This window comes from Rhinolophus sinicus, linkage group LG02 (assembly GCF_036562045.2).
Source record: "Rhinolophus sinicus isolate RSC01 linkage group LG02, ASM3656204v1, whole genome shotgun sequence".
NCBI lineage: Eukaryota > Metazoa > Chordata > Mammalia > Chiroptera > Rhinolophidae > Rhinolophus > Rhinolophus sinicus.
In genome coordinates this window covers 55,446,881-55,469,887 of record NC_133752.1, presented here as the reverse complement: position 1 = coordinate 55,469,887, position 23,007 = coordinate 55,446,881, and the positions used below count along the sequence as shown (strand labels likewise).

The 23,007-nt window shown below is 33.9% G+C and overlaps 1 protein-coding gene across 2 annotated transcripts in view; it reads right to left on the bottom strand.

The window, feature by feature from the left end:
• Nucleotides 1–1,471: 1,471 nt before the first annotated feature.
• Nucleotides 1,472–23,007, bottom strand: part of RCHY1 (ring finger and CHY zinc finger domain containing 1) — a 23,216-nt gene continuing 1,680 nt past the window's right edge. Inside the window, exons 2-9 of one of the 2 annotated variants that reach the window (XM_019720670.2) lie at nt 19,926–20,045; nt 19,576–19,691; nt 7,052–7,130; nt 5,445–5,489; nt 5,281–5,339; nt 5,163–5,189; nt 4,145–4,265; nt 1,472–2,140 (exon numbers count right to left, since the gene is read on the bottom strand). In XM_019720670.2, the coding sequence (XP_019576229.1) occupies nt 2,003–2,140; nt 4,145–4,265; nt 5,163–5,189; nt 5,281–5,339; nt 5,445–5,489; nt 7,052–7,130; nt 19,576–19,691; nt 19,926–20,045 (705 nt within the window). In that variant the 3' untranslated portion in view covers nt 1,472–2,002. The remainder of the gene's footprint in view (nt 2,141–4,144; nt 4,266–5,162; nt 5,190–5,280; nt 5,340–5,444; nt 5,490–7,051; nt 7,131–19,575; nt 19,692–19,925; nt 20,046–23,007) is intronic. The other variant, XM_019720678.2, reaches the window with a different exon arrangement.

Genomic DNA, 23,007 nt, shown 5'->3' with positions numbered 1-23,007 from the left:
TTCTGGACAAATTTAGATCCTGAGTTGAAAATACAAGTAATCAGATTTTGAATTAAAATAAGACGTCTAAAAATGGAAGGTCTATCAAATCATGAGCACCTCCATAATAAATGACTTAGCTATCAAGGGTAGTTTAGCAACACAGAAGTGTAGTACAAACGCAGTGTAGTACAGTGGGTTTGGGGTCATAGACCTGAAATTGATTCCCAGTCCCAACATTTAGTACCTATCATTTACTTGAGCATGTCATTTAAACTCGGAACCTCAGCTTTCTCATCTATAAAATGAAAACAACAGAATTATTGTAATGATTAACGTTAATGCATAAGCCAAGCACATAGTAGATTCTCAAAACACAGAACTTTGTTACTATTCTATACTCACACCTACTCAAAGATCCAATCAATGACTCTATGATTAAAAGCCATAATATGATTTACACTAGTTTAGCAAGATGAGATAACAGAAACAAAAAGTATTACATCTGGAAAACTACTCTTTCCTTATCTGTATACTGAGTGGTAACACCTAACAAGAGATCTCATTCCTTCCCTGAATTAAGACCAGTACTGCTGCTCTGCCCAGGCCAAGGAAACAGATGAAGGGAGAAATCACAAGAAGAGTAGGACACAGAACAGGAAGGCAAGACACAATAGATAAGATCTGGGCCCAAAACTGGAAATCAATACTGCTGTTTTTATCCAGATAAAGATATTTCAACGAAAGAATAAATATATCAAAAATGTTAGGATTTCTAGTTATAAGACTATATTCCTTATTCACAAAAGATTCAACTAGCTCAAAGTTAGAAATGTAATGGGTGTTTAATAAATACCTGTTGATTGATAAGTACACATTTTACTTCCTAACCTTTTTATAAAGAGGCTAAGTTGGATATTGGGATACTAAAATGTTAGGATCACTAAGTATTCCTGAATTAAGAGGTATATTTAATTCCATTACATGAGTCCAAAAAAGTATTATAAAATCTTGCCAGGAATATTCTGTGCCCCTTCTACTCATCCATACCTACTTACAAACATTTATAAGAGAAAGAATCCACCGACTTACAACAAAGACAAGCACTGCATGCATAAAGAAAAACAAGTAAAAAGCTAGTTAAGAATGAGGAACACGCGAATGTACCACAAATAAGGGCAGGGACTTTGTCTATATTGTTCTCTGTTGTCTCTACAGCATCTAGAACCATACCCAATACAAAGTCGTTGCTCACTAAATGCTTACTAACTGAATTATTCTTCGAAGAAATAACTTTGGGAACCAAAACAAAACTATTTTCAATGTTGATGGTTTTCTTAAGGCTTGGAAGAGTTCTATTATTTCACCTTTTTCCCAACTACACTTATGGAAAATTACCTCAAAAGAAAGAAAAGAGGATTTCTTTTACATTATGACTATACTGCCCTAATTGAGCCCAAAACAGGTAACATTGAAAAAACTTCCTATAAAACACTGTTTCAATATAATTTTATTAACAGGTACTATGTCAAAATTCACATTTACAGGATCCAAAGGACTATCTTACAAAATTCTAAAGCATATGTAATCAGATTTTAACAGTAAGATAGAATATATTCTCATTATAGCACAGCCCTTAAGAAGTCAAGAATACTGAGAATTAAGTACAGTTCTATTAAGAACTAGAAATGAACTCTGCGTGCATGGTGCCACTTAAAGCAAAGTTCCATGAAAGTATAACATACTTCTATGGATGTTAATTTCAGTGGCAAACGTCATTGGCTTCCAAACAATTGACATTAAAGGAATTGCCAATCAAACCACAAGCAAAATGGCTTTCATTAAATATAGAGCTATGATAATTCTGTAAAGAGACCCTGAATCCTTAAGCACTTGTAATGATTTTAAGTTGTGGCACGAGTACAAAACACATCAACTCTAATGCATCGATTCTCACACCTATGACCACAGGATACTAAAGATAGCATTTTCTATCCGAAAATGCTGAGTTTTCCAGTGCAGTTTAGGCTGGTCTTTGCTGATCTAGTGAAATTCTACAACCTCCAGCTTGAGCAGTATTGTAGGATTCACAAATATTACATTTCATGCCTAATATATGGAACTGGACTGTAGATCTTCCATTGCAATCATTGCAGAGAATCTGAAAAGTGAAGAGATAAATGTAAATTAAGTATATTAAACCTGATATAATAGATATAAAGTGGCATTGTCTGCTTAAAACAATTTCTCAAAAATCATACTGAAGAAGTGAAAACATACACATATATATGTCTAAACATTTCCATAAGCAGAAATACCTTTTATTTGTTCAATGAAAATTCTAAGAGGCTATTAATGTAGCGTTCAATTCAGAAAATGAAAATGTGGATTTGAGCCAAGAAGTCTTATTTTAAAATACTTCCCAAGTTGTATAAATTGAACTAGCACAAAAATTAACAAAGGCATAATGAAAGCAACACCTATACAGATGCTCCTTGACTTACAGTGGGGTTACAGCATAAACCCATCATAAGTTAATACTGTTAAGTCGAAAATGCATTTAATACACCTAACCTACCAGATATCACAGCTTAGCCTAGGTGGTTTCTACTGAGTATGTCTTACCTTTGCACCATCATAAAGTCAAAAAATCGTAAGTCAGCCAGTAAGTCCAGGACCATTTGTACTTACAATTCAAAATAACATACATGTTTTCATTATTTTACTGATGCTTAGAAAATTGTTACTTAATAAAACAAATTTTTACATACTTATAATATTTTTGCTTATTCTTAGGTTTGATATACTAAGTTCCTAGTCTTCTATGCCTCAGGAATGAATTAAAGTCCAAAAGTAGTTCCTAAAATTGAACAAAGAGAAGCTGTTGTCTCATCCCTAAAATGACAATAAGATGCTAATTAGGAATTCATCTCTTGTAATAACTAAAATCCTGAAAAATATAAAAGGGGTTAACCTGAAAATTGATCTATACTATGTGAGAAAAGCATTATCTTTAGAATAGTTACACATAAGTAGAAAACTTCCAAATGTACTTTAAATTATAATTTGGAAAACAATTCTCTTAAAAATATGATCTAAATGTAGAGAACAGATTAGTGGCTGCCTAGAGCCAGTGAATTAGAGTATGGCTTCTAATGGGTACAGGGTTTCTTTTTGGAGTGATGAAAATATTCTAAAATTGATGGTGATGATGTTTGTACAACTCCAAGAATATACTACAAAGAACTGAATTGTATGAATGAGTTGCATGGTATGTGAATTATATCTCATTAAAGCTATTATTTTAAAAAATGCTCTACATGAAACATAGCAAATGCAGCCTCTAATAAAATATCACATAATTATCAGTTAGCATTCCAAAAGTGATCAATCATTGATCTTACTAACAATTCAATTATGAATTATGAAATGCTCCAGTGTGAATAAAACAAAAAATATTTTTTATTTGGCTTTGGTTAAGTGGTCTGATCCTTTTGTGTAGGAGCTAAACTAAACTGAAGATGTTTAGAAAATTTAGATATCCAAAAAATATTAAAACACCAGAAAGCTATCCAGCTTTCCAATTCTTATCTATAATTCAATATACTATGCTGAGAATAGATAGCAGCACATCCCAATTAGTGGAGAAAAGATGATCATTTTCCATAAGGGAAAAGGCACAGAAATACTTCTTATATTTTAGATTGCAGGCTAATTAAAACCAAATTTTAAAAGTCTCACATAAACAGGGTAATAAATATTAAAAACCAAAAATCTCCAAAAATCAGCAAACATGTTTACTCAAAATAAATTTAAAATAATATACAATAGAATTAAAATAAAACATCAAACCAGTAATTCGCCTCTATCTCGTTACATTACTGACTGATTCTGGCAAGTAACGTGTAAATAATTCAGAATAAAGTTTTTGCCTGCCATCTAGTGTTGGGAAGAACTGTACAAAGGTATTCTTAGATCTTTTTATTCCTGGTCTTTTGAGTTCAAAGCAACTAGAATTTAAAGATTATTTTGTCCTTCCCATTAATCATCGCATTGGCATCTATGCCAAAGCAGTATTTGTAGACAGAGTTGATCAAAAGAGGGCAAAAATAAACAGGAACATCAATAAGGAACCCGCAAAGTTTTAAGCACTGATTCCACTCACATCCACAGTCATGTTCTGATATTCGGATGGCATAGGAGTCTGGGCCACCTCGTCGTCCAGCTGCCTCCAGTACCTACTCATGTCTAAAGCAGAGTGCATACACAATGGACATCTGTAGCCTCTAGAAAAGATAGACAGGTTATTTTCCAAACATTAAACAGGGAGTATATCAACTAAGGTACACAAGACGATGCGTACTAACTGGTATATAAACCATTCAAGACAGGGCATTATTCTATTTCAAGACAATCTGTTACAAACCTTTTACACTATGAAAACTTTCAATTAAATCCTGTATCATATGGTATTTTTTAAACCTATTTCTTTTTCTCAGTTCTCTAAAATGGAGAGAAATTAGTCCATAGTCTTTGTAGAATATATTTAATATAGCTAAAAAACAACTAAACAGCTTTTTAGCTAAACAACCTCAATCTCTAAATATAGTCAAGCAAAGAAACTACATTCCATAAAACTTATTCAGGTATTATTTCCTTTCTAAAAATTCTGAAAAAGTTTCCTTCTATCTGACTATTATAGTAAATTAAAATTTCTGCTCATCATTTTGCAGGACCAATACATTTTACACAATCTCCTCTTTCCTAAGTATTCTTATAATTTAACACCTTTCTCTCACAATAAAGTGTGAGATTTAGACAGTCTAGTTACCAGCTTTCTTTGTAGTTCATTATACTAGGCCAACATAACGATTTAAAAGAATTTTGAGCATTATGTCTCAGCATTTTTACAAAGCTATGACTGCCTCTGGTAGAGACTGTGCTCCCTGGTAAGTCTAGAAAATCAGACGTATCTGACTCAGTCTGTAGGACGAGTGAGATAAGGGGACAAAGGTATACTCCTATGTACATCCCCACGAAGCTTTGCCCAGTTTAACATTACTCACCTACCATACCCATCTCAAGATAAATATCTGTCACACAATATGGAAACAGCAATGAAGGAAAAAGAAACAAAAAAAAACCCAGACATAATTATAATTTTTTTAAATCCAAACACTCACTCTTTCAACATTTCTTCGTAACATGTTCTGAAAGAAAATATAACAATATTTTAGTAAAGCAAAAATTATCTCCACTATTATCAAACATTCTTAAGAAAAGAAGCCAAAGTTACCTTACCTATGTAAAAGATGCCCACATGGCAAGACATGAGCAACAACACGAGATGTGTGAATGTCCTGCAAAATGAAATAAAGGTTAGCGCTTGCGTGGACACAATATAACATATAAGTATTTTAAACTCAAAAGGGGATATTTCCAAAGCAAAAAAATATTAAGCTTACCTCCAAACAAATTGGACAATTCTGCCGGGAAACATTTTCAATACACTGTTTAAAAGAGAAACTCAAATTACCAAGCTCAACTAGATGGAAATGACAAATTTAACAATATTGTTAATAATAAAAGCTAATAAAGGAAACAATACCACTTCACTAAAGATAATAATTAACATTAATACGTTTCTTATGAGTCAGACAAGAACAGTTTAACTCTCACAACTATTTCAGGCTTCACACATTACCTGAAACAATGAAATTGCTCAATACATCTTAATTATTCAAATTATCTATATTTATAGACAAGGAAACTCAGAGAGTCAAGATTTACCAAACATGCAGAGATAATGTTTGGAACCTTTCTTTTTCATATGTGTTTTACTTCAAAGCTGAACTACTTAATAATACTGATAATAACAGTTCATATTACTGAGATTTTACTATATGCCATATGCTAATCTCAGTATCTGTACTAGCTTAATTGATTCTCACAACTCTAAATGAAACAGGTATAATCATTAACCCATTTTACAGATGCAGTACTTGAGGCCTAGCAAAGTTAAATAACTTCCAAAATTACATGCTTATAAGATGTGCAAGAGCTCCAACAGGCTCCTACAGGGCCTGAATTCTTAACTTGACAAGACAGTGTCTGATGACATGTGGGAGGTAAGGGAAAGCACCAAACCATGGATGATACTCAGGTTTTCAAAGTAAGCACTTGAGTAGACGGTAGGACCGCTTACTACACAGACAATAAAAAATAACTGAGAAACGAAACAAAAATATAAGAGAAAATGTGTACTTAATTTTTGAAAGACAACACAGCATATCTCATTATCACCCCAAACTCGTCTATAAAACCAAATTCAATCTTTTATCTTGAACAAATTCACAATATTAAACAAATACCATAAGCCAGGGCTAAAAACTTTGAGGGTCGTCTTTACTCAGCCCTATTCCTTTTCTGTCATACCTTGTCACCATATCCCATATATTCATTATTCATCTCATTTTATCTTACCACTTTACTATTTTAGGTCAGTTATTATCCAGTATCTATTTTAAAAAACCCTCATTAGTCTCCCCATTTTCTAAATTCTTATATTAGATAAAACACAGTACTATAAATAGTTTATTACATTTTTTTCTAAATAATAAAAAATTATTTGAAAGGGCCAAAGATCATGATATAATTACTACACCCAGATTAACAATATTTCTAATTATAAAAGGAAATATAAAAATATTTTGAGTTTTCTTGGACTGCTATGGTAACAGTTCACACTGCTCTGTATCTCTCCTGTACTATGCATTTTTAAAGCTATTTTTAAAACCAGTACCAACAATAAAAATCCATAAACCAATTTAGAACTTGTCAACATTATGCGAATAACAGATATAAGTATTCTTACACATTATAAAGAAAAGGAATTGTAGATGAAATATTCTGAGGAATAAATTTTAGAACATCTATTTTACCACTGCTTAAAAATAAAAAGCGACAGTTACACTTGTTAAAATTTGAAAATTAGCATGCTTCCAGACATACTAGGATTTACGCTCCTTTTCAAAATCATTATAATGCTTTTAAAATGTATGCAAACCAATACCTTGTGCTTTCCTTGGAGATTCATAGCTAGGCATAAGTTACATTTTAAACAGTGGAAAAAATCTTCCTTTGGACCAATCCTAAAAAAAATGTGAAAGCCAAAAGATTAGATTTGCTTTTACTATAGTGATAATTTGTTCATTGTAAGTTTAGTTTCACAATAAAGTTCAAACCACACTGAAGAATATGAGGTAAACCTCCACCTCAACATCACTCCCCAAATGTAAATACTGTAAACAGAATGGTATCCACTCTTCAGTCTTTTTTCTATAAAATTGCACATGCGTGCACACACACATACACACACACGTGCACACTCTGAGTTTGATTTTAATTTTTAATTCTTGTTTTATTTGTTTGCTTAGATACTAAATTTATTGGGGTGACATCGGTTAGTAAAATTATACAGGTTTCAAGTGTACAATTCTATAGCACATCATCTATATATTGGATTATGTGTTCACCACCCAGAGTCAGTTCTCCTTCCATCACTTCCATCACCATACATTTGACCCCCTTTACCCTACCACACTCCCTCTTACCCTCTGGTAACCACTAAACTGTTGTCTGTGTCTATGAGTTTTTGTTTGTTTGTCGTTTATTGCTTTCAGTTTTATATCTCACAAGAGTGAAATTATATGATTCTTGACTTATTCTGTCTGACTTATTTTGCTTAGTATGATCATCTCAAGACCCATCCATATTGTCACAAATTGCAGTATTTCATCTTTTCTTATGGCTGAGTAATATTCCATTGTATATATGTACCACATCTTCTTTATCTAATCATCTATTGAAGGACACTTTAGCTTAGTTGTTTCCATGTCTTGGCCACCATAAATAACACCGCAATGAACACAGAGGTACATATGTCTTTATGGATAAATGTTACCAGATTTTTGGGGTAGATACTCAGGAGAGGGATTGCTGGGTCGTATAGTAATTATTTTACATAGATGGATTCTTTCTATATATCCTGTTCTGTAACTTTTTTTCACTGAGTATATCCTGAAGATTATTCTATATCTGTCTATATAGAACTACTTCATTCTTCTTCATAGTTACATAACACACTATGGATATATAATAATTTTTTAAAATATTCCCTTATCGATACAATTTATTGTCTTTAGTTAATACAATGATATAATAAATATCCTTATACAGACATCACTTAGCCCTCATGTTGATAATATTTTATAAGATTCCCTAAAATTGAAACTATGGGGTCAGAGGGGTATCAGTTTTGATACTGCCAAACTGACCTCCAAGAAGACAGTACACATTTATACTCCCACCAACAGTGTGTGACACCTCCCATGTTCCCTACACCCTAGCCAACATTGGTTACCTATAAGATAGACAAGTAAAAGATGTCATTTTAACTTGCATTTCTCAGGTTATAAGACAGGGAGTATTTTTTAATGTTTATGAACCTTTTGGGTTTCTTCTGTGGATTGTCTGTTCATGTGCTCTGTTCATTTTTCTACTAGGGTATTTGTCTTTTACTTAAAGGAGCTCTTTAAATATACTGGATATTAATCATTGAATTACACAAAGGTCTGGAACGTTTTTTAAGATCAGAAATAAGAACACAGGAACCATATCTGCTATATCATATTGTCATAAAGAGTAAGTATTCTAGTGATTGTTTAATAACAATGAGATGATATTTCCCCATTTAAAAAAAAAAACAACTCATTCTAGTACATTTTGGTAAGGATAGGCACCCACTGCCAAAAAATTCTAGGTCGGATGTCTGCTTCTGATTAAATAAAAACTGAAACCCTATCTTTAGGGCAAAGACTTTTTTGAGAAATACCGCTACAGTAAAAAAGACAATCTATAACTATCAACAGCTATTTTAAAACATAAAATCAGGAATAATATGTTATCAAACTCCGTAAGAAGCACTGATTTCATTACAGTGATTACTACCTAAGGATGAACAACAATTTTTCAAGCCCACACCTCCAGATCAGAGCCTAGAAGCGCTGTAAGCACCAAGAGTAGGAGAAATCTGGGTAGAATTATGCCAAGAAGATTTTGCAGATTTGTTTAATGAACTAAGAACAATAACTAAGTTTCATAATATACTTAAGACAAGAGTGTTTTTAACATTCAAAAGAGGACTCATTTGCAAAAAAACTATCAAGAAGGTATAGCTACAAAGTAAAAAGATTGCGATTTCAATAAAAATATAAGAATTCATATAACACATGACATAAATTTTTTAGATGTTACTGTGAGAAGGTAGAATTTCCAAGAATGCTGCCATTGCATAATTTTTAACTTATCTTTTGATATTTTTAACTGTTTAAAAAAATTATCATTATCTGATGGTCATGTCATTTCTGACTAAACATAGTATTTGCCAATCTTAACAGATTTTGCTCACAAAATCTTTCAGTAATTTAAAAAAATAAAAAAATACAAACAGTTCTGAAAATTCTCAGAAGGGTGAATTTACAGCGTGCCATAGGCACTCACTGAAAGACCTATACAATGTTTCAAAGATCTTTGAGCAATTACAACAAATATGCCTAAAATACCTACCTGAAGTGATCGTAATCATTTGTCTAAAATCTGACTCATATTATTTTGATACCCAAGAGTATAAAATACGAAACTTTATTTGAAAATTTCTTAGCTGTCTCATATATTTTAACTAGGCATTTCCCAATTACATTTCACTGAATGTGACATTCCCAAAATGATCTGATAACCAAGTATTAGAAACCCTACAATCTCAAAGATTTATACAGCACAATTAGCAAGTTAAAACTTTTGAGAAGAAAAGTAGATTAAATGCAGCATTTACAAAAGCTATATAATTACGAAAGCCTTCTTCATACAATATCCATTTTGTAGTAGAATCCATTTTCTTTTTTGATCAATTTTGTTTTAAAGAATTTTAGTCTCTCTCAGACATCTTCCAAAGAACAAAGATCTTTTTTTAATAGCATAAACTTGTTGTATTTTGCAATTACCATATGGGTCTATTGCACCCTTTTACAAATCTGACACATTATGGGATCTTAGTGATTTTATTTTTCCTGTATCTTGAAATATTTTGCTATTTTGGCATCCTAGGAATTCTTTTACTTTAATCATCAATTACTCCTAATTATCCTAACAAAAAAAACTAAAATGCAAAGTATGCTACAAAATGGAAGTAAGGCAGAAACATCTGAAAGGGTGACACAATGAAAGAAATGATTACTATTACACCATCCTTCAGTTTTCTTTTTCATTGCTCAAAGTATTACATCATCTTTTAAGTCTGGATATATCTTCCTTGTAGCCTTTTTAGTTTTCCTTGAGTGCAGTTAAGAAATCAGAATTTTTTAATTTGGGGAACGTACAGAGGGATAGTGGATGGGGGGAGGGGGGTTCACACAGTATGAGGGATATAAATGATAAACGTCTAAGTTTTGCTTTGTCTTGTGCACCTGAAACTAATAATAAAAAAAAAATGTGTATACATTTTTTGGGGGAACCCTCTGTATGTATGCTAGTGCTCAATAAACATATCTTGTGTTAAAAAAATAAATAAATAAAATATATATAATATACACATACAATAATTTTATATTACATATAAAATATAATTATGCAAAATAACGTGGAAATGATTCTTTCATTTAGAAAGCTGTTCAGATAATTTTCAACATTAATAAACAATTTCTGTATTAAAAAAAAATCAGAATTTTTCATTTTTTGCTATTAAGGGCAAATAGAAAAAAATTGAAAGAGAAACTTTAGATAAAGCAGACAATAACTACACAGAGACAGACAGCAGCACTCTAGATTTGGACTTCACCTAGGCACTACTGACATTTTGGGCCAGGTAATTCTTTTGGGTGGGAACTGTCTTGGGCATTGTAGGATGTTTAGCAGCATCCCTGGCCTATATCCAGCAGATGCCAGTAGCAGACTACCTAGCCCCCACCAACCCATTTGTCACAACCAAAAATGTCTCCAGACATTGCTAAATATCCTTCGGCAAAATCATCCCTGGTAGAAAAACCACTGTTCTAAAATCTAATGATGATGATGAAATTGATAATATAAGCAATAAATCCGATTACAGCTTTCAGATGATGATATCCTAGATGGTCTTACTCAAGAAAATGAATGAATAATATATTTCTAAGGACAAAAATATGGTATCCTCATTTAGTTAGTCACTCAATAGGAAAGACTTTACTTCACAGCATTTTTGACAAAAATCTGGACCATCCCATTTTGCTAAAAGGGTGTATGACCATCTTTTATGGTACTTGTACACCAAAATTTACTTGATATGGCTCATAAGTGGACAAATGAAGGAAAGTGTGTATATAAAGCACTTACAGAGATGATGTAAAAACTGAACAAATTCACAGGACTGATTACCCTGGGTATTTATAAATCTGAAAAAAAAAAAAATGTTTTGCTTTGCTGAAGCTAAGAAGATAGCCACCTTTAAACAAAATTAGGAAAAGCATTGAATTTGGCAATACATAAGACAGAAGTAGTAATAAGCCAGAATCTATCTGTGATATATTTGAGACCTGGAGTCAGCACTATATTTTGATGATGTAAGTGCAAATAGAAGAACCAGAAGTAATTATAAGCTAGAACCTGTTAGAACTGTCTAAAACCTGGAATCAGTTAATGGACATGTGGCAGACTCATACATGGCAACTGACCAGTAAATAGTTACATTCAAAGGACATTGCTAAATTTAGTACATGTATCTTCAAAACTGGAAAAATATAGAATAAAAATTTAGGTAATTCTTATTAAAATTTCCAACGAAGTTATTTTCACTACATTTATTCTTATTTCTCTCTGTTATTTGTAAAATAACTTAAGAATATTAAAAAATAAAAAGAATCTATTGGACTTAAATGGTAAATTGATGACAAATTTTCCTCATATAGAGAAATCAATACCGAAAACATTTTGTCAAAGATACACTGCGTACACATTATTGAGCACCTACTGTATACAAGGCACTCCCAGGTATAGGAATTTAAACTTTGAATTTAAATTTTAAGCTTTATTACATGAAGCTTAATATTTACCAGTATAGAAATTTAAACTTTGAAAATATCTTGATTTCATGAAGCTTAATATGTACCAGGTAGGATGAGATGTGTATTTTGCAGTCTCAACATTTGAAAGTTAATAAATGAATTATAAAATGTGATGATTCCATGGTTTTAGTGGTAATTAAATTCTGTGCGCAGATCTGATATGCCAAATAACACCATAAACAATGAAAATGAACTGAAGCTCATGAATCAACAGGATGAAGCTTAGAAACAAGGCTCGATCTTTCAAAAAGCCACAGAAGAATATATACAGAACAATTTAAAAAATAAGTACAACTAAACATAGATTGTAACTTCCACTCCACTCTGATAAAGTAACTTGTAAAGGACCAAAGCTCCTATTGAAAACTGCAAAGGCTGGATTTAAAGAAAACGAACAACCTGTTTGAAAGCAGTGAAGAGCAACTAAAGGCTTAAAGAGTCAATGTCCCATAGAAAAGGAAAATACACTGAGGCAAAGCCAATTCTACTTCTTCCTCCTTGGGGGATTTGCAGACACTAAACTGTGCTTGGAGCAGCTAACAAGCTAAGCAGCAAGCAGCAGGTAAGAGGCTAAGAGGCCAAGAACTATAAAGCCTCCGGCAGTTGCCCTGTGTTAAGGAGGCAAAAATTGGAGTCCAGGTCCCACAACAAAAGAGAAACCCAGGTAAACACTCCAGGCTTTAAGTCAAGACCCCTGAGAGGCCATGTCCTAGGAGCCTGAGTAAAAGGGGAAACAAAATAGAACAGCACTTAGAACCGAAATTTAGCCTCTAATACCTCAATCCTTAATTGGATTAATTTGGTCTATCTATATATTAACTGTCCACCAAAAGAAAAGTACATTCTCTTTGGAGAAAAATAACAGTCAGGGCTTATACAAACTTTTACATATTATATCCAACAACCAACTAAAAGAAAATATCAAACATATCAAAAAGCAGAACCAAAGAATCAAACACAAGGAGGGGGAAAAACAGAACTGACCCACAAGTAATCAAGATATTGAAGTTATCAGGCACAACCTTTAAATTATCTGTAATTAATATGCTCAAGGAAAAAAAAAGTGAATTTCATCTAAGAACTGAAAACTATGGGGGGGTTGGTTAAATGTAAATTCTATAATTTAAAGAAAACCTTCAATGCAAGGCTCAATAGGTTTAATAGCAGATTCAGCACAGAGACCTAGAAGATACATCAGTAGAAACTATCCAATTTAAGCATAAAGAAAAAAAAAGATAATAAGTGGGAAAAATTTAAGAGAGAAAAGGTCTGTACTTAGATTCCCAAAAGAGAGAGAACAGGGGAGAAACATTGCCTGAAGAAAATTATTTGGCTAAGAATATTTTTAAAAACATCATCTGGCCAAGAACATTTCACAACTGACAAAAAACATCAAGCCACAGATTCAAGAAATTTGAAAAACTGCAAGCCAGATAAATATCACACACACCTGGGCCACTCATTCTCTGAGTTTGTCCACACTTTCCTCCATTTGTTTCAATAAAACACACACACACCTGGACACACTGTGGAATAACTGCTAAAAATTAATGATTTAAAAACATCGAGAGGCGCATAAAGACAAGATTACCTTCATAGAGGTAATAATAATTCTGACAGGTGACTTTTAAATAGAAACCATGGCACAAGAATATCTTTAAAGTCTTAAGGGAAAGTAACTGTCTTAGAATTTTACACCCAGCAAAAATAAAATTTAAAAATAAAGACATTTGCAAAAAGACAAAAAACAATTTGACACCAGCAGAGGGTCATGAAAAGTAATACTAAAGAGAATTCTTCAACTCAAAGGAAAACTATACCAAAGATAAAGGAGATAGAAAAAGAAAAGAAGAGCAATAGAAATCATAAATACATAGGTAAATATAAGAGAATACTGACTGTTCAAAACAATGTCTTACAGAGTTTAACATATACATAGGTTATATGTCATTTTCCCCATAAAGACAGCAAAGTACTAAATGCCGTGCTTGCCTACTCTCACAACCGTATCAAAATTACAACTAAACTACACAACAACATCGAGAATCACCTGAAGTCTAGCTGAACCACAGCCCTACAACTAAAGTCATACAATAGAAGCCACCTCGAGACTCGTGGTGGAGATACAGAATCAGCTGGTACCATACCCATGTGTGACCATTAAAAATCTAAAGGGGTATCTCAGGTGCGGGGGACCCCCCCCCACCCGCAGAGGAGCAATGGGTCCCAGCCCAATACCAGGCTCCCCAGCCCAGGGTTCCAGTGCTAGGAAGAGATGTCCCACAATTCTGGCTATGAAAACCAGTGGAGATTGTGGCTGAGTGACAGTAGGTTGGCTGGAATCCCAGGCACTCCCCTTAAAAGCCTGTTAATAGCCTTACTCTTTCATGGACTCACTCGCTCTGAACTCCAGTGCTGAGGTGGAAGCTGAAAAGGCACCAAGGACGGACAGGTAGGAACTGAGTTGTCTGGCTTCTGGGTAAGGGCTGGAGGGGGTAGCTAGCTCACAAAGGAGCTGGGGGGGAGGCATTGTTTCCTTGTTGAGCCCTCCTCCTTTGTGCACACATGCAGGCAGCTGGCATGTCTGAGTCTCCATCAAACTAGCTAAAACCATTTATTTGCCCTGACCTGGTAATTCCCTGAGACCCCACCCCACCCAAACTACAGGCACACCCCAGCCTTTTCCAGACAAATGGCCTGTCTTGGCTGATGCTGCAGACAGTCTTAAAATCTCTCAAAGGTTCACAAAACCCAAACAAGCAGCCTCTGGCTTTGGTTTGTCCCATTAGTACTGGGTGAGCTGCCTTAAACCTGACAATAGCAACAGACGGCCTTGGTTCACAGCTTGGCCTCTGGAGACACCTCAAAGCCCAACGTGGGTGGCAGGCATCTGTGGATTGTTTTGTCGGTCATGCCAAGTGGCCCCAGGCAAGGCATAGCCTGCAGCTGAACTTAGCCTGTGGCAGGGCCCCTGCCAGGAGGCTCCAGGGCTGACATGCTATGTGGCCAGCATCGGACCCAGCTGGAGCATCACCCAGCCACCTCCAAGGACAACACACAAAGGATAAACTGGGCAGGAACCAGAGCCCTGCTTTGTAGGGTCAGCCCCTGCACAACAGCTTCTCCACTACAGTCAGAGCCAGTCCTCACAACCAATGAGCCCAAGAATCAATCCTTTCCATTAACATGCAAAGAGCAACCAAGGCTCAACTACACCGGAAGGCACACACAACCCACACAAGGGACACACAAACCTGAAGCATCCAGCTCAAGTGAAGACTGATCTCAGGAAAACTACACCTCTGAGGCCCACAGTATACCTACTACTACATAAGGCCACTCTACTAAGACCGGGAGACATAGCAGCCCTACCTAATACAGAGAAACAAACACAGGAAGACAGCCAAAATGGGAAGACAAAGAAACATGTTCCAAATGAAAGAAGAGAGCAAAGCTCCAGAAAAAGAATTAAACCAAAAGGAGACAAGCAATCTACCAAATGCAGACTTCAAAACGTTAGTAATAAATATGCTCAATGATCTCAGGGAGAACTTTAACAAAGAGACAGGAAACATAAAATTGGAGATAGAAAACACTTTTAAAAAGTCAGAAATAAAGAATACAATAACAGAAATGAAAAATACAGTAGAAAGAATCAACAGTAGATTAGATGAAGCAGAGGATCGAATCAGCAATTTAGATGGCAGCAGAAAACACTCACTCAGAACAGCAAACAAACAAAAAAAAGAATCCAAAAAAATGAGGACAGTTTAAGGGGCCTCTGGGACAACATCAAGAATACCAATATTCTCATCATAGGGATACCAGAAAGAGGAGAGAGAGAACAAGGAATTGAAAACCTATTTGAAGAAATAAAGACAGAAAACTTCCCTAACTTGGTGAAGAAAATAGACATACAAGCCCAGGAAGTGCAGAGAGTCCCAAACAAGATAAACTCAAAGAGGCCAACACCAAGATATATCATACCGTGTTTTCCCGAAAATAAGACCTAGCCGGAAAATCAGCTCTAATGCGCCTTTTGTGGCAAAAATTAATATAAGACCTGGTATTATATTATATTATATTATATTTATTATATTAATTATATTAATCGTATTATATTATATGCAGTGTTACATTATAGTAAAATAAGACCAGATCTTAAATTAATTTTTGCTCCAAAAGACGCATTAGAGCTGACTGTCCGGCTAGATCTTATTTTCGGAGAAACACGGTAATCAAAAAGCCAAAAATTAAAGACAAAGAGAGAATCTTAAAAGCAACAAGAGAAAAGCAGTAGTTACCTACAAGGGAGCACCCATAAGACTGTCAGCTGATTTCTCAACAGAAACTTGGCAGGCCAGAAGGGATTGGCACAAAATACTCAGTGATGAAAAGCAAGGCTCTACAACCAAAACTATTCTACCCAGCAAAGCTATCATTTACAATTGAAGAACAGATAAGAGTTTCCCAGACAATAAAAAGCTAAAGGAGTTCACCACCACCAAACTAGTATTACAAAGAATCTTAGAGGGACTTGAAGACTAAAAGAATAAAAAAATAAAAAATATGAATAAAATGGCAATAACTACATATCTATCAACAATTACTTTAAATGTAAATGGATTAAATGCACCAATAAAAGATAGGGTGGCTGAATGGATAAGCAAACAAGACCTTTACATATGCTGCCTACAAGAGACTCACTCCAGACCGAAAGACACACACAGAATGAAAGTAAAGGGTTGGAAAAAGATATTTCACAAAATAGAAACAAACAAACAAAAATTTGGTACAATACTTATACCAGACAAAACAGACTTAAAAACAAAGGCTATAAATAAAAAGAGACAAAGAAGGACCAAGTAATCCCCCTTTTGGGTATTTATCCAAAGAAACCCAAAAAGCTATATTGTGGGGATCTATGCATCCATATGTTCATTGGAGCATTATTTACAATGGCCAAGATGTAGAGGCAGCCTGGGTGTTCGCTGATAGAATAATGGATAAAGAGGAGGTGGTACATACATACAATGGGATATTGCTAGGCTAGGGAAGGGAATGGATTCTCGCCATCTGCAGCGGCATGAATGGACCTGAAGAGTATTGGAGTATGTCAGACAGAGAAAGATGCATACGATGTTATTTCATTTATATGTGGAATCTAAAGAACAAAATAAACAAACAAAACAGAAACAAACTCACATATACAGTGACCATTTTGATGGTTGCCAGAGAGGAGGTTTGGGGTGAGTAAAAATGGGAAGGGATTAAGTACAAATTGGTTGTCACAAAGTAGTCATGGGGATGTACGGTACAGTATAAGGAATATAGTCAGTAACAGTGTAATAACTATGTATGGTGTAAGATGGGTACTAGATTTATTGTGGTGATAGATGGGACGGGGTTGGGGGCAGAGTGAAAAGGTGAGGGCATTAAGAAGTACAAATTGGTAGTTACAAAATGGTCATGGGAATATAAAATAAAATTAAAGCATAGGGAATATAGTCAATAATATGGTAATAACTACGTATAGTGCCAGTTGGGTACTAGATTAGTCAGGGGGATCGCTTCTTAAATGATACAAATGTCTAACCATTATGCTGTATACCTGAAATTAATATAAAATAATACTAAATGTTAACCATAATTGAAAAATTTTAAAAGGGGGGAAAAAGGTGAAGGGGCATAAGACGTTCAAATTTCCAGGTATGAAACAAATAAGTCATGGGGATATAATGTACAGCATAGATAATATAGTCAATTATATTGTCATAACATGGCATAGTATCAGATGGTTGCTGGACTTATCATGATGATCACTTCTTTAGGTATGTAAATATTGAATAACTATGGTGTACACCTAAAACTAATATAATACTGTATGTTAGCTATATTTTAATAAAAGTATTTTTTAAAAACCCATACATTAAGATACATGACAACAACAGCATGTAAATCCTCTTAATGTTTAAGGTTCTTAAATTGTCCAGGAAATGACAAACATATTACGCTAGTAAGCCAGGGATGTATATTATAATTTCTAAGATAAACAGAGAATAATGGAAGAATGTATAATACGCTACAGAGAATAAAAATAGAAGAATTGTTTATTAATCCAAAAGAAGTCAAGAAAGGAGAAAAAAATACAGATAGATACTAAAGCAATATAAAATTGTAAAATTCTAAATTGAAATTAATATATATTAACAAATGGACTAAATACTTTAGTGAAAACTGAGTCTTTATCAAACTCAATAAAAACGTAAAACTCAATTATATTCGGTTTACAAGACATATGCTTAAATGTAAGTATACACAATGTTTGGAAATAAAAAACATGAAAAAGGATATATAAATGCAATAATTAAACAAAAGGAAGCTGATATAGATGCAGTATATCTTAAGGCAGGAAACATTATATAACATTAAGACATTATATAATGATAAATGGATCAATCATAAAAGAAAATACAACAATTCTATGTATGCACCTAATGATATTGCCTTAAAATATAAAACACAAAAGAGCATGTACTATATGATTCCATTTATAAAAAGCACAAAAAGTTAGACTAGAGTGTGTTGACTTGGAGGGGGCACAAGAAAGGTTACTACAGTGTTATGACTATTGTTTTTTTGATCTGGGTGATGGTTAAAAGGGTGTGTTCATGAGCAAATTCATAAGGCTGTTTGGTTATGATTTCTGCATCTCTTGGTATATTATCCTTCCTTAAAAACAAACGATAAAACAAAAGCAAGAGTGCTTTAAAATATTCAAACAGTGGTTATGTACAATGAGAAGGAAGATAAAGGATTGACATAAAACACTTAAAGTGCCAACAATATTAGTAACATTCTATTTCTTAAACTGAGTGGCTTATTTGTTGTATTACTATACTTTAAAACATACATATGTTACATGTATGCTTTTGTATATATCTAATACTTCAGCATTTTTTTATAAAGAAAATTCCTATATACCAACATGTCAGTAGTAGCTTGTCAGAGGGTGATTGGACTATAGTCTACTTTTCTTCTTTCTACTTTTCTGTGTTTTCTGATTTCATCTGAATTTTTTATAATCTTTTTAAAAACTAATTCTTAAAAGGGAAAAATCCACCCTAATTTCCTACCTCAGTTGCCTATAGAACACTTCATATACGAGGGTATTTTATATCCCAAAGTTAAAATGTTAAATAGCCTCATAATAGTTGGGCTAATTAAATGATTATTGCAAAAGAACCATGAAGAAACTTTTTAGAATAATGGATTGTGTTGGTAGTAACAGAGATACATGTATTTGTCAAAATTTACTGAACTGGACACTTAAAATGTATGCATTTTATTAGATGTAAATAATATACCAATAAAGTTGATTTTAAAAAACTACTGTTGCCCAAATACAAGTAATTAGAAAAGAACATTTTACATACAGTACCTACAAATTCCACAATTTTCACAATGATATTGCTTCTTGTCTTTGTCAAACAGATGGCATATACTGCAATAATATTCTCCAAATAATGTGCTACATTCCTCACAAGTCTGTTGGGCCTAAAAAAAATACATGTAAGTAAAAACTGGGATAAAAATTTACCAAAACATTCTGAATTATTATTAAAATATCCAGAATTTATGTTAAAGTATATGCAGTTTTATTTTTACAAGTTTTTAAACATTTAAATCAAAGATATTGCTTACTTTAAGAGTTGTCTTACATGCACTATTCTTGATTAAAACTTTTAAACCACCTTAGTGAAAAATTTTAAAAAGGTGATAAAATCTTACATGTTGAATCTTTTCACAGTTTATGCACTGCACTTCCTTTACTTTAAAGCGATCTAGCTGATGATCTTCCTTGTTATCATGACACAACCGACAAGTATAAAGCTTGTCACAGCAAGGTGCCTATACCCAGGGAAAAAAAAAGAGTTATAAGAAGCAAAAGACAAGTTTGTACTGCAAAAAGAAACTTTCTTCCTCCTCATCCTGAAACAAAGTAAAAAATTACAACCAATGGATCAGTTGGGTAAACCGATCCCAAACGTAACATTTCACAGTTTCTTGGCATATTGTAACTATTCTCTTCAACATTTATATGTCTAACATGAAGTTGAATACAACCTTGTCCTTAGAGACAAACGAATCATGAAGGATGAAAATCCCTAGACTGAAAACCTAATCCACAAAACCCTAAACTCATTCTCGGCCTAAATGGCAGGTAGGTAACTTCTTATAGACATTTCCAGATAAATTCATTTACCCATTTCAATCCCTAAACATTAAATATTATACATTTTAGTTCATATGTGTTTATTGATCGTCAATTATATGCCTGATATTTTAGAGCATGCAATAAATGTTAACAAATGGTTTGAAAAGTGGCAAAGAGTGACAGTTGTCCATCAAAATTTATTCTCTCCTTCCTCCTGGGCTGATGACAGCCCAGCTATCTTACAGTTCCCAGCCTTCCTTGCTGTTAGTTGTGGCCAAATGATTAAGTTCTTACCAACAGAATATGAGCAGAGGATATCAGTGTCACTTCTGGGCCTGAATATTAAGAACCTGGGCATGATTCCTTCATGCTCTTTTCCCTCTCCACAAGATGAAATCTGGACATGGCAACAACCCAGATGATAACTATATGCCCTAAAACACGGCAAAATAATACAATGGAAAAAATTTGTCCTAGTGACCATATGGAACATCCTCATCACCAAACCAGATCACTCACCTTCAAATTGTTAGGTAGGAAGAAATAAATTCATTCATTATTCTTTAACCCACCTTACTGTTGAGTCCTTTTGTTACAGCAGTTTAGCTTTACCCTAACTAGTGCATTAGGAAGTTACCAGGCCAGTAAGCTAAGCCAATACTTTCCATTACACTATGATCTTTCAGATCCATTCATTTCTGAAGACTTCTTATAACGTGACTTAGCATAATATAGTTCATTCCTTAAAGATTTTAATTCAACTGGCTGCCTTTCTCTCCAACACTACTCTTGCCCTAAATCTTAGCAATCTGCAAATCCACAATGACAATCCTTCCAATGCTCAGAACTCTCAGTTCCTTTACTTTCGCACTTCCAATGGCCTTGTCCTCCAAACCTCCTCAGCCACATATTCTCAGTCATACCACAGCAGAGTGGTTCTCAAACGTTTTGGCCTCAGGACCCATTTACACTCCTAAAAATTACTGAGGATCCCAAAGAGCTCTTGCTTATGGGAATTATATCTATTTATACTCATCATATTATAAATTAAAACTGGTAGGTTTTTAAATATTCATTACTTTTTTAAATAACAAACCCATAACATCTTAACATAAACATACTGTAATGAAAAATAACTTATATTTCCCCCAAAATAGAGGATTCTCAGTTCTACTTCTGCATTCAGTTTTTGTTGAAGTATATGAAGAAATTTTGGCCTCACACATATATTTAATTGGAAAAGGGAGAAGTACTTTAATAGCTTTTCCAGAGATTTATGGATATTCTCTGATACACAAAAACTCAACAATGCTTATAAATGGTTAGTTGCAACATGGACTCTGAAATCACATCAGTAAATTTTTCTCCTTCTGTTAAACATTAAAATCCATTGATCTCTCTTGCATTTTGAATGGATCTTTTATGCATGCATTGGTCTTTTGGAAAGTATCAGTTCACGGAGTTATGAAGATCTTCCAAATGTTGCCATGTTTGACATGCAATATCAAAAAAAATCATATTCATTAATATCACTACCTATCTCATCGGCAAAGTCTTTAGGTATTGGGAAGCTTTCAAGCTCACAGAAGCTAACATAAATTTTCCAAAATTCTAATCTTTACATGAAAGCTTGAAAAGTATCACTGTTATTTTCCTTATAGTGATAGTCTCACCTCCTTTTGAGAAACTGTCCACCAAATACTTAAGCCTGAATAATCATAGTTCAGGTAAACAAAAACAAGTTGTTCCATGAAAAATGCGACTAGTTCAGTCCACAATCCAATTGCACAAGGGCTTTTCCTCACAAAACCATCTAATTTCAGTTTACAGAAGTCCTTGATGAAAACATCCCATTTCCTCAAACATGTGAGAAGAGGTATTCGACAGATGAAATTTTATAAAGTTAATATTTTTTCTGCTTTAACTTTATCAATGACATTCTTAAGTGAACCCGGCTTTTTAAGAAAAAATAAAAACTGTAGGTGTAGGACAGTTCAGTTCAGTGCCAATGCCTTGATTCATGCTAACGTGCCAGCAGTTTTAATCATTAGTTTTGAACACACTAAAAAACGACAAGTATTAGAAAGCAGTTTTGACCTTGAGAATCCCGAAAGGGCCTCAGGAATCACCAGTGGTCCATTCAGAGCCAAAGTATTTCCTAGTCTGTCTTCCCTTGTTACAGAATCTACAGTCCATGCTTTTAGTTAACTCCTCTACTTGTGCACTGGATCCCATCTTCTCTTTGGCTTCTCTTTGGCTCCAACTGTTTTCCCTCTCCCTCCTGAATTACAAAATCTTCTCACTTTATTGGGTCATTTCCAAGTATACACAAACGTGCTGCAAACCTCCCATCTTAAAGGGAAAAAAATCCCATGACCCCATATCTTCCAGTAACCTCATATTTTTGCTTTTACAGCATAACTCCAAAAATTGTCGATAAAGGTTATTTCCCATCCCACTACTCCTATTCTCTCTTAAATCCATCCAATCAGGTTTTGTCCTAATTTCTCCACAGAAACTTCTCAAGATCACCTGTTACCTCCTCGTCAAATTTAAAGGTCAATTTTTAGTTCTTATCTTACTCAAACAGCAGCATTTGATTTTGTTGATTACTTCCTCTTCAGAACTCTTCACTTGCCCTCTGGTATTTAAAGA